This window comes from Hesperophylax consimilis, chromosome 27 (genome assembly GCF_061612785.1).
Source record: "Hesperophylax consimilis isolate HC1 chromosome 27, BYU_Hcon_1.0, whole genome shotgun sequence".
In the NCBI taxonomy this organism is placed as follows: domain Eukaryota; kingdom Metazoa; phylum Arthropoda; class Insecta; order Trichoptera; family Limnephilidae; genus Hesperophylax; species Hesperophylax consimilis.
In genome coordinates, this window is record NC_142862.1 from 8,387,210 (window position 1) to 8,399,617 (window position 12,408).

The following is a 12,408-nucleotide window of genomic DNA, read 5'->3' on the forward strand; positions in this document are numbered from 1 at the left end:
AGCTGTTGAACACGAAAAGCAAAGCCAATGACAGTGATGTAGTGTGGAAATTTTATTTTTTTTTGTTTTTAATTGAAAAAAAAATGCTACCGGACAGCAAAGTGCCCATAACATTTTTTACTCCAAATGTGCTAAGGAATAGCTGGTTAAAGTTTGTCGGGTTAGTGCCGATACACCCTGTATATTCTTCTCGAACAACGAGTGGTTCGACCCACTCGTTGTTTGAGTGGAATGACTTTGACGTTTGAAGTATGTACCTTCGACGAGATTCAAGAATAAGAACGTCGATCAATGAGAATCGATACCCAAAATTTTTTTTTCTGTGTTTTTTTCTCTTTGAGATTTGTTGAAGTTACCTTTTTTATTTCTTATCCACATATATTATCATTTCAGTTCAATATGGAAAAATATACTCTGTCGAAGTTGGTTTATAATATAACAGTTTTTTTTAACTAGATACTACGTAAGGATATAATTTGTTATGTAACACGTGACCTTCATTATTTCTAATTAATCCTTAGCTATACAAAAAGGTACCTGAATAATTTAAACCGAGTCGGAACCTACCTTGTACTCGATGGTAATTAAGTTGCGTAATAAATGGGATAAAATCAATTATAGAAAACACATACCTCTAGTGTAGGCTGTAGGTTGTATGTATACTATGGGTAGATATAGGTAGGTACTTCTAATAAGTTTAAAACTGGTTTTTGGTATTTTTTTACTACCTCCTAGAATAACAAAAAAATGATAAATGTACGAGATCGATAAGTAGTTCACAAAAGCACTTTAAATGAGATCCATAAGAAATTCACGTTGAGTGGTAGATACTTTTAGTATCGCCCTGGTGAGGTACCGACATTCAGAATTGAAACGTTGCTAGAAATAGCTTTAGCCGTATTTAGTGACCAGATCAGAGTAGCTTTCCTAAGTACTTCACAACCTTCCTCTCCCCCACTCCCAACATACCAAAACCATACCGATACCATACCGATACCATACTGATACCATACTGATACCATACCGATACAATATCGATTCTAAACTGATTCCATACCGATACCATACTGATACTATACCGGTACAATACCGATACCATACCGATATCTTACCGATACCATATCGATACCATACCGATACCATTACGATACCATACTGATTCCATACGATACTACCGATACTATACCGGTACTATACCGATACCATACCGATACCATACCGATACCATATCGATACCATACCGATACCACACCAATACAATACCGATACCATACCGATTCCATATCGATACCATTACGATACAATTACGATACATCACACCGATACCATACCGACACAAGTGGCGGCTCGTGACTTTTTAGTGTCTTTAGAGTGCTGACTTTGAACGACTCGACAAATGACGTTGTTGACGTGTCAAAAGAATTTTCTTTTTAAATTCGATTTTTATGTATGAATATTTTCAGTAAATTTCAGTTTAGCCGTGTTTATCGCCGCACGAATTTCCTGAAAAACTTCATACAAAAAACCGAATTTTCGAAAAAAAAAGAAGATATCATCAATATCATACCGATACCATACCAATACAATACCGATACCATAAATATACTATAGCAATACCATAACGATAACATAACGATACCATGACGATACCATACCGATACCAAAATGATACCATACCGTTACCATACCGATAGCACACCGGTATCACACCGATACCGTACCGATACCATACCGATACCATACCGATACCATACCGATACCATACCGATACGACACTTATACCACACCAATACCACACAATTATCAAACTAATTGGGGATGCCATAGATAGTTGGGGGGCAGTTGGGAGTCTTGTTTAGTAATCAGTTCAGTAGGCCACAAATAAGAAAGTAGTATTTGGCATATTCATAAAAAAATATCATACTAAATGACACATCCCCCATACAAACAAGCCTAGCTTTATTATGATGGTTCATCTAATGCAGAGGCTCCCAAAGTAGTCTATATGGACCCCCAGGGGTCGATATCGGCTTGCTGGGGGTCTATGTCAGCGAGAAAAAAATTTGGGGGTCCACGAGATTCAAATGGGGGTACATACGAGCGGACCCCCGTTTAGTCGAGTAAGTCAACATTTAGGAGTTCCGTAAATGACACAATAGACCTAACACAAATATAATAGACTGAAAAATTATTTATTTGATATTTGTATTTTTATATTTCGTAAAGTTGTTAATTGAGGTATATAAATAGAGTATTTGTTCCTTTTCTCGTCAGAATTAATATATTCAAGTAAAACATTGCACATTGGAAGCCTTGAATTTTCCTAGTTCCCCAACTTGTTTTTGAAAAACGTCCAGGGTAATAATGACGTTCAACATTTAAATGCACTTCACACAGACTTCAAAACTAAGTTTGAAGACATTTTGACTATGGAAATAGAACGTTGAAGAATCGGATATCGTGTGACAAGAATAACTGACCGGAATAAGCACTGACAAAGAACTTAGGGGGCAGTTCTGTAGGGCCACCAAAAAAAGAAATTCCCGTTGCTTATCCTACTTCATTTTCATTTGGGATAATACCTCACAAGGGCGCCCCTGTCTGCACAGTGTAAAGACAGGGGAACTATACCGCCACCCGGTTGTTGGACAGGCAAAGGGAAGGGAATCTTTTTACGAAAAAAATAAATGATTATTGCATGGGACGTTAATAGTTTTAGGAATATTCAATAATCGGCAGGCTACGGAAAAAAAATTGGCATGTGGTCTACGGGACAAAAAAGTTTGGGAACCTCTTTTCTAATATATAAAATTTGGTGAAATTTGAGTTTATTTTCAGTAAATTATGGAACATTATTTTTTTGAATAAACATTAAAAAAACATGTAATTTTAGAGGCTGCAGTGAACCTGTTAATTGAATGCAATATAATATTGTACAAGTTGACCCACACAAAAAATAAAGGTGCAAAACTGAATCTACCTACTTTACAAAATACATAAAATTATGATTCATAACGTAACTGGAGCTGGCCGCGTTGAAACGTGCTGGTAACTAGTTCCGCAAATCACTTTTCTGAATAAATCCCGAGCAAATAGCAAGGTTAAATTCCTTATTCATAAATATTATCTACTGAGGTATTTATATTAATTATTAGTACCTAAGTGCCCTCGTATTTATGTAGTCCTAACTCCTAACCCAGAAACATTTTTAATTAACCTTATAAGACCTACTGAAAGGATACAAATGGTAAATAAATTATGCATTTTCTAATTATATCTCTCTTTTGTAACCTTTCCCACTTTCTCATAAACGATTCGGGTAGGTAGGTATATTTTACGTATATTATTTTAGGTGTACAGTACATTATTGTAGTTATTTATAAGTAAATAATTAATAATATGATAGGTATTACGTGTTGTAGTAAGTACATTACAGTGAGGAATTAAAATAAGTTATATTATATGTTTAGTAGATGTGATATAAGTGTAGTATTTTGTAAGTAACAAAATAATATACTTTACACAAAAAATCGGTGATATGGGTTATTTTTAAGAATAATTCATGGGGAAAGAGTTTTTTTATTGATAAGTTTGTCCTTAAAATAATTTTCCACAGTGTTAAATGTTTGGATTTTGTCATTAATGCTTCTAGTTTCTTACGGTAATCGTTTGAAGAACGTTATACACATACAAATATTTAAAGACCAATGGTTTTTTTTTTGCTTTCTTCAATGGTTTCATCATGATATAACCCAAGCTGAAAATGTACAGATAAGTACGTTTTTATAGGGCTAGCATATTCTCCAATAGTAAGCAGATGCTAACCCCCTAAAAATCTTAAGTACGCCCAACCATTGAATTCGGAAGCCACCTCTGGGCTGGAGCCCTACAATACTTGATAAACCTACTTGATTCTGTGAAAAGGAGGGTTGTCTGTCTGATGGACAATCCGTTGTTAATAGACCGATTGCCATGTCCTGAGTCCGTTCTACAGATATTTTGACGGAGCCTGATCTAATGAGATTCCGGTGCACCGGAGCTTGTTGGCTTCATGAGAACGGGTCGTTTCTTCGACTCGTTTTTGTGCTAGTCGGATCATATATGGAACAAACTATCATTCGGACCTCTTCATGACCTGCATTAATAAATCCCTTCCTACAGCCCCTACCTTAACCCGCCTCAGAAATCCGCCCAACCGGGTGACAACAACCATTACTAGTTTTAAAGATATATATTTTTTTAAGATATCTGTACTCAGACGCCGAGTTGAAAAGTAATTATGCATGCTCCGAAGATTATAAAAAACACACTTGTTTCTGTTATTTAAAATGCAACAGGAATGAAAAAATTCGCAGTGATTCTTTAAATGCTACTTAACTCAAACGTCAGTATATTTTTGCTCTGTTAATGAGTCTTGTTTTATTAAATATTTTCACAACAGTAGCTTACTACTATTAATTATAAACGTTTTTTAAAGAAAGCGCGCTCCCTCTATCATTCGTATTCACATATCTCCCTTTCAAACCATCTTCAGAAATCTTCTTCATTTTGAACGCTATAACGGAGCCTTCAACCAAAAATGAAATGAAAATTCCAAACCTCAGTAGAAATGGTAGCATACGGGATCTCTTTCGAGTACTCCCAGCCGTGGGTGCATTTTCTCCTCGACCAGTTCTCTTTGGGAGCCGGATGGGGATCGTTCGTGTTGGCCAGCTCCTTAGTCCAGTCGACGTTGTACTCGTAGCAGCGGGACCGCTTGCCGTCCTCGTCCATTGGGATAGCGAGGTGCCATCTAGACAAAACAATTGCAATGGTTAATTTTACTTGATGCTTAAGTATTTTTCTTTATGCGTATAATAAAAAGGAGCGGTCCCAAAACAGATCCCTGAGGAGCTCCAAGGTTTACTTCTTGTTATTCAGAGATAGCGTCTCCAACATTAGTTCTTTCTGTTTTTTAGGTTATCACTAAACCACTGCAGTTCATTGTTATTAAGGTATTACCCTTTTTTTCGACTTTATGTCCAGGTTAAATCTTCCCCACAGGAAAAACTAAACCCTTCCACACACTTTTCCACAAATGATCATCTAGTCAATCCACATTATGTAAGTGCATTATATAAGCATAATAAATACAAAACAATACAAGAACAAGAAGACAACCAACCCATCAGAGATCGAATGGGAAAATAATTCACCGACTCCAGATATTTTCATATTATTCCTTTATTTCTTTTAATTTTACTTAAATTTTTACTTTAAATTTATCTTAATCTTGTGTTTTTTTTTCACCAACATTATATATATTTTCATTAAATGTAGGTATTATGAAAATTTTTGTATTATAAAATGGAGTCCTCAGCACGGGTAAACCACCCAGTGAGGCCAACATTACTAAATTGTACTAAGAAATGTAAAATATTGTACCAAAAAGAAAATTATTATTAAGATTAACCCCAAGTAAAATTTTGGGAGGTATGTCTCCCAGACGTCAAACACTAATACAGTATTTTTAGGAGATATTTCTCCCAGCTCGTTACGGGCTCATTAAATCATTTGTAATATATTATCGTTTATCATATCAGTCATATTATGATTTAAACAGCGTTATAAAGAGAGAGTACCACGCTTTCAATTTGCATATAAAAGTTTACCTTTGGACACTCTGAAATAATTCTATGAAACAACATAACACATTTGTCAAGGTTTGTAATTTTTTTTACTAAATATTTTTATATAAAACGATAAAAAGTGAAGTGACAATGACTGTTATAACACCTTTGTCTAATTAAATTTTAAGGCGATGCCAAATGCCAAGTTAAATACCAAACCAATACTAAAAGTTTCTTATATAAAAATATACTAGCTGCACAGACATAGGAATTAATAGACGAGAAGATAATGGCGAGGGGTAAAATCAACTGTTGAAGAACGAAGGGAGTGAAGCTGACTGTGATTCGTCAATAAATCAATCTGACAGTAAATAGGCATCTCGCATTATAATATCACCATTTACTTCTTAAAAGTAAAATCTGCCTTTGAATGAATAGACATTTTTACATGGGAGCACAAATTACTCGCCACGTTATGAACAAATTTGCGAAGTCCAAATTCGGCAAAAAAATTCGGTTCTATTTTCAGAGTCGAATATTTCGTTTAAGTATTTAGTTAAGACACTTTTATAAATGTTCATAATTTACTTCCCAGCAACCAACCAGCTTTGTGTTTCGCGTCCAGATGTTTCTCGATGTGATAGTAACAACTGATTCATATTATACGATGTGAATATGCTTAAAATAAAGTAAAATAATGCTTATATATGGAATGTAATACGACAATTGGGTTTATTCTCTTTTTCACATCTATTTTTACAAGTTTTCATAGTACAAGTCAACATTTTGCCGTGTTATTTCGTAAAATAAACCGATGATGCCTCGACCATAGTTCGCACAAGAATGATGACGTCACGTTTTCAAATTTCACTTGAGGCCATACGCGAGCACAGCCGGCTCCAATGGAACCGGTATGGGGAGTGGGGATAATACGCTTTTAATCACTTAGGGCAGGTCTACTAATATTCATATGTCTATGACTAGCTGACATGTACCCGGTGCTGCTGAAGGTTATCCTTAGGAGATAGACATATACCATTTCAAACCTTTCTGTAGCCTTTTTAAGATATACAATTCCGTAGTACATTATTTTGATGTATCTCATGAGGTTTGGCCAACGTTAGCAATACACTACAGTGCCGAAGAAAATATTTTTACGACTTGAATATAAAACATCGCCTTTTCTCTACTTTCTATAAATATAATATGCATGTATCATATATGTAAACCTTCCAAAAGATATTCTCTACATGATAGTCAAAATTTTGTCAAAATCCGTTGCGCAGTTTAGAAGAACTAAGCGCACAAACAGACAGACGCGGATAGCGACATTATTTTATACTATTTAGAGAATATACTCTCAGTATCGTCCTGGTGTAAGACTACCATTCAGAATTAAAACGTTGCTTCAAATGTCTTTTGCAGTGTTTGGTGACTAGAACTGAATAACAGGGTACTTCTCTACTCTTTCCCCTCCTTACTACCTTCATCCTCAAAACATCACCTATTGGGGATGCCGTAGTCTCACTTGCCCCAGTCGGTTGAGAGCAGTTGGGACTCTTGTATAGTCTCACATTAAAAAATATGAAAGATTTTTATAATTTTTATTCTAACGTAACAGCCAAAAAGTAAAAATATTATATAATATTGTTGACTATTATTGCTTTAAATGTGTGTGCTGTACTTGTGTGTACTGTGTGTGCCACTTGATAAGTAGTTAATGTTACATGCAGTTACTATTAGCTTAAATAAAAATGGACTGATGCATTCATACCTACTTGTAAATCATTTCATTATTTCGATCATTGATTCGATAAATATTATGTTTTGCAGGAAAACGAAATATATGAATCATCTAGGTTAAAGAAATGCTTTATAATAATATACCTAGTTGTAAGCGGGCGACTTGAAGTTCCCTAATAGTGCAGGGCTTAGTCAAAAACGTTTGTGAAATGGTTGCTAAGATGTTGCGGACGTAGTAGAAAAGTAAAATAGATAAAGAAGTTCCAAGAAATTACATTTAAATTATGACGTAAAATGAATTATAGCAGATTTCAGAAAAAGTCATGGAACGACCAAGTGAATTACTCGAGTTGGGTTATGTAAATAGTCAGAATGTTATTTTTGAAACGATGTATGAATGGGAAAGAAACAAGTGTGTGTCAATAGTGGCGGACCAATATCTCTGCCTACAAGGATGAGTGATGGTTAGTTTGTGTGTTTTTTAGACTTTTTCATAGCTATTTCCGATGGTATTTGAGAAAATAACGAATATAAACAGTGTAGGCATCTGAATATTTAAAATTAACTTGCATCCTACGAATGAGAACTTGTCCATTTGGCAACTGATTTTTTCAAATCACCTAATTTCGTAATTTTCTGTTAATTGAATTTAGAATTAATCCGATGTGACAGATACTCTAACCGTTATTGCACAAATTCTGACATAAACAAACACGATAAAAAAAATCTGCAATTAACAAACTGGTTTTTAGAAATTCAATTAAAAACTACGAGAAAGGTCAATTCGTTATTGTTCCTCGGCAGCCGGCGATCAGGGACCAATTTGGATTTACTTTGGGGCCGATGGAATGTGTAACCGGGCGCAAAGTAAAGAGGGGCGCTAGGAATCGCTTATAATTGGTTCAAAATGAGCGAAGTAAGACGTACAAAGAAAAATCGTAGTTAAAACTGCAATTTATCTAAAAGTAGTTTTTAGAAATGTTTTATAAGTATACTCGTATGTCTGTAGAACTATACAGGCGATATTGGCAAATCACAAACAATTTTTGACCATGAAAAGAAGCCTATTGCTTTAATACGAAATACTGTTTTCAGATGGAGCAAACTATTGCACTTTTACTATACCAACCTAATATACAGGGTGTATCGGCACGTACCCGACAAACTTTAACCAGCTATTCCTTAGCATATTTGGAGTAAAAAATCTTATGTGCACTTTGCTGTCCGATAACGTTTTTTTTAATAAAAAAATTATTATTTAATATTTTCACCGCATGTCACCACTGTTTTATCCTTTGTCAAAGTTTGAAAACCCATCTGGCAATATTTTATTCGAATTCCGTTGAATAATGCACGTGTGTACCTATATTGGCGCACTTTTACAATCACAACGAAATGGCACGGCACCATTCGTCTCATTTTTAACTATTATTATTTAGTGTGTGCGAAAGAGCGAAGACGCTTTTCGACATACTTGCTTATAACAGCTGTTGAACACGAAAAGCAAAGCCAATGACAGTGATGTAGTGTGGAAATTTTGAATTTTTTGGTTTTTAATTGAAAAAAAATGCTACCGGACAGCAAAGTGCCTATAACATTTTTTACTCCAAATGTGCTAAGGAAAAGCTGGTTAAAGTTTGTCGGGTTAGTGCCGATACACCCTGTATAGAATAAACAATTAGATACATTTTGAAGTGTAATAAATATAAATTAACTAGCTCACATGTACCCGGCGTTGCTAGGGATTATCCTTAGGAGATAGATGTATACCATCTATGAATTTTCTGTAGGCATTTTTAAGAATTAATTAATTTTAGTTATTTTCTATATGTACTTTTTCCATTTTACATTGTCTTTGCCCTTCACATACTCTCCATTCACTGTCATCTATGTTTTCTTATTCGTGTAAATATTATGGTTTTAATGGACATATTGTCCGTAAATTAATAAATAAATAATAAATAAGATATGCAATTCCATAGGATTTTTGTTATTTGTTTTTGGGGTGCTATGCCGTGTTGCGCTAACTCCTTCTTTAGCCAACGTTTCGGACAGCATTGCAGTGTCCATAATCAGGGCAGATGTGTTATTTGAGGTTGTGTTAAAATGTGAGCTTATGTATGAGGTTGTGATACCGTGTTGCCAGCTCCAACCCTCTGAGCTAACATTAACGTATCATTTTTTATTTAAAGTGGTTTTCTTCGTTTAGCTCTGGTGTATCCGTCAATTACCGGATACCAAGAACATGCAGATTATCGAACGTTGCTTACCATGCTTAATTTGCCTTACCATGGATTTGCAAGCTCTTTAACTGTAATGACGCTACTCCCCATCTCAAACACGATAATACATAATAGATAAATAAACAGCCTTATACCATTATTTATTTCTTATAAAAAAAGATTATGAATTAATAAATATAAAAAAAATATATTTAAAATATCTTTAAAGAATTCTGAGGTTACTGTAATAAATTGAATGTATATTATCGTCGTTGCTTATTATTTGATCACAGATTCATTGAGTCAATTACCTACTTACGATTGTATTGCTTGACGAAAAAACATAAAGGGTTTTAAATAACATTTCATCGGGCGCTATTCATACTTAAATAATGTTTTCAGTCCGACCCTGTCAAAAACCACATTACTGTATGCAATTAAAAATAATGATTGCTCTACTTTCGGACGATGCATGTGTGTGTATGTAGATGCAGGTTTTCCTGACTGCGGAAGTATCCTTAACTAGACGTTCCTTCTGCATGCAGACTGATTCAAGGCCATAGTGAGCTACAGAGCTAGCGTCTATCAAGACCATTCAAATAAAATTGTTGTTTAATGTGATTGGGTAATGAAGCTTGATACGTTGCAGGATCACGATGAATTTATTATTAACGGTAGATCGCTTCACTTTGAATTGATGATCTCCACGCTGTTGTGGTTATGACTTATGACTCAGGATACAATGAAGTACACACAAAACCATAAAATTAATCATAAATACCATACTGAAAGTACCCATAAGAACGCCTTTCATTGAAATTTTCAATAGGTTTGACGTACCAAATGTAAAACAAATATACCACCAGAAATAGTTTATTGAAACTATTAAAAAATGAGGTGTCTCCTACCAGACCAAGTATCCATTGCAATAGATCGAAATAAAATGCATTTATTTTGCAACAAAACTTAAGACTTCACAACATCCTTACCCCAAAAATCTGACTGAAAGAGGTCAATCAAAAATATTTAAAAAATCGCTAAAAAACAAATAAAACAGAAGAGGGTATTTTCACCGTTTTTTTTTTAAATTTTATTATTTTTATGTTGACTAATAAATTTTCTATATCGATCGATTTAAAATGAGCCATTTTCGATTTGCCGTGTTCGTGAATTACGCGGCGTTGACGTCACGCCGGGCACCGTTGGTGACAGCCGTCTTACTAGACAGAGGCGACTTCTATATCATAATGACGTTGTTGCCTATTGGAACAGTTTCAGTGTGTGATTTTTTTCAAATTAATAATTACGTAGCTGACATGTACCCGGCGTTGCTGAGGTTTATCCTTAGGAGATAGACATATACGACTGCGGACTTTTCTGTAGGCCTTTGAAAGATATACAATTCTGTCGTACATTATTTTGATGTATCTCTTAAGGTTTAGCCAGCGTTAGCAATGTAAGCGCCCGAAAATATTTTTTTACGACTTCATTACAAACTCATCGACTTTTCTCTACTTTCTATAAGTATAATATGCATGTTTTACATATTTAAACCTTATTAAAATCCGTTGCGTAATTTAGAATAAATAAGCGCACAAGCAGACAGACGCGGATATCGAATTTGTTTTATACTACAGGGTTTTCCAATAAGAGGTGTTATTTTGAATAACACGCTATTTCGGTAGATGTTACTTTTGAAGCTGTCATTTTTTGACATTTGACAAGTAGAAACTACACCATAAATAAAAATGGAACGATACACGCTTCAACAACGCATTGAAATTATTAAAATTCACTTTAGTGAATCAAATGCAAATCATCTTGAGTGATGAGGCCCATTTCCACCTCGGTAGCTTCGTCAACAAGCAAAATTGTCGCATCTGGGGCTCGGAAAACCCAAGAGTTATTGTTGAAAAGCTTCTCTATCCTCAACGTGTGACTGTTTGGTGCGGTTTATGGTCCAGGTTTATGAGGAGTCATTGAACCTTACTTTTTCGAAAATGAGGCTGGAGCAACAGTTACGGTAAATAGATTGCGCTATCGAGAGATGATTAATAATTTGTTATGGCCGGAATTGGATGGTATTGATCTGGACAACGTTTACTTTCAACAAGACGGCGCCACAGAAGCAACGAAACCATTGATCCTTTACGATTGAATATCAAAATAACACCTCTTTTTTGGAAAACCCTGTATTTAGAGATGAATGGAATTATTAATTTTGAATACAGATTTTTAGTCTAATGATCAGAATCAGAAAAATAACTTTAAATCTTCCACACATTTTTAACGTTATTCCGAGTTTGTGAAAATATCCCATTAAATAATTTTAGTCCGCCTCAGCATAGACACAGCTGAGGAGGACTAAGAAATACCATGTACTAAAATTCACCTTCAAATTTTATATGCACAATGTATCTCTATAAATATTTGATAGTATGATAAAGTGGCTAAAATAAAAAAGCTAGGATCAGTGGAGTAACGAAAAAGTACCTACCCTTGGGGAAAATTACTAACCGGGCTACACCCCGTTGTTGGATGCAAAATTGGTCACATGTTGGTACATCGTAAGCTATTTATAACTAAGTGACAAATTTGACATTTTAATTTTTTTTATAGTTATTCGCAAAATTACATAAAATACAAGACATATCTTCTATTTTTCTTGTACTCGTACATAAATAAAAATGTTGTTCATTTGTTCAAAATCTTCAAAAGTTCTTCACTTAGCACGGGTTATTTCGGAAAATTTGAACAATTCTTCAAATTTCAAAGTTGATTTTCAAGTTATGTGAAAGATTTTTTTCAAGTTCTGTTATTATTTCAGTTCTGTC

At 34.6% G+C, this 12,408-nt stretch overlaps 1 protein-coding gene across 1 annotated transcript in view; it reads right to left on the reverse strand.

Annotated features, from left to right (window-relative positions):
• LOC149410546 (organic cation transporter protein) overlaps positions 1-12,408 on the reverse strand; it is a 59,237-nt gene that overhangs the window by 19,657 nt on the left and 27,172 nt on the right. Inside the window, exon 2 of the mRNA XM_089648283.1 lies at positions 4,600-4,792. Within this exon, the coding sequence (XP_089504409.1) occupies positions 4,600-4,792 (193 nt within the window). The remainder of the gene's footprint in view (positions 1-4,599; positions 4,793-12,408) is intronic.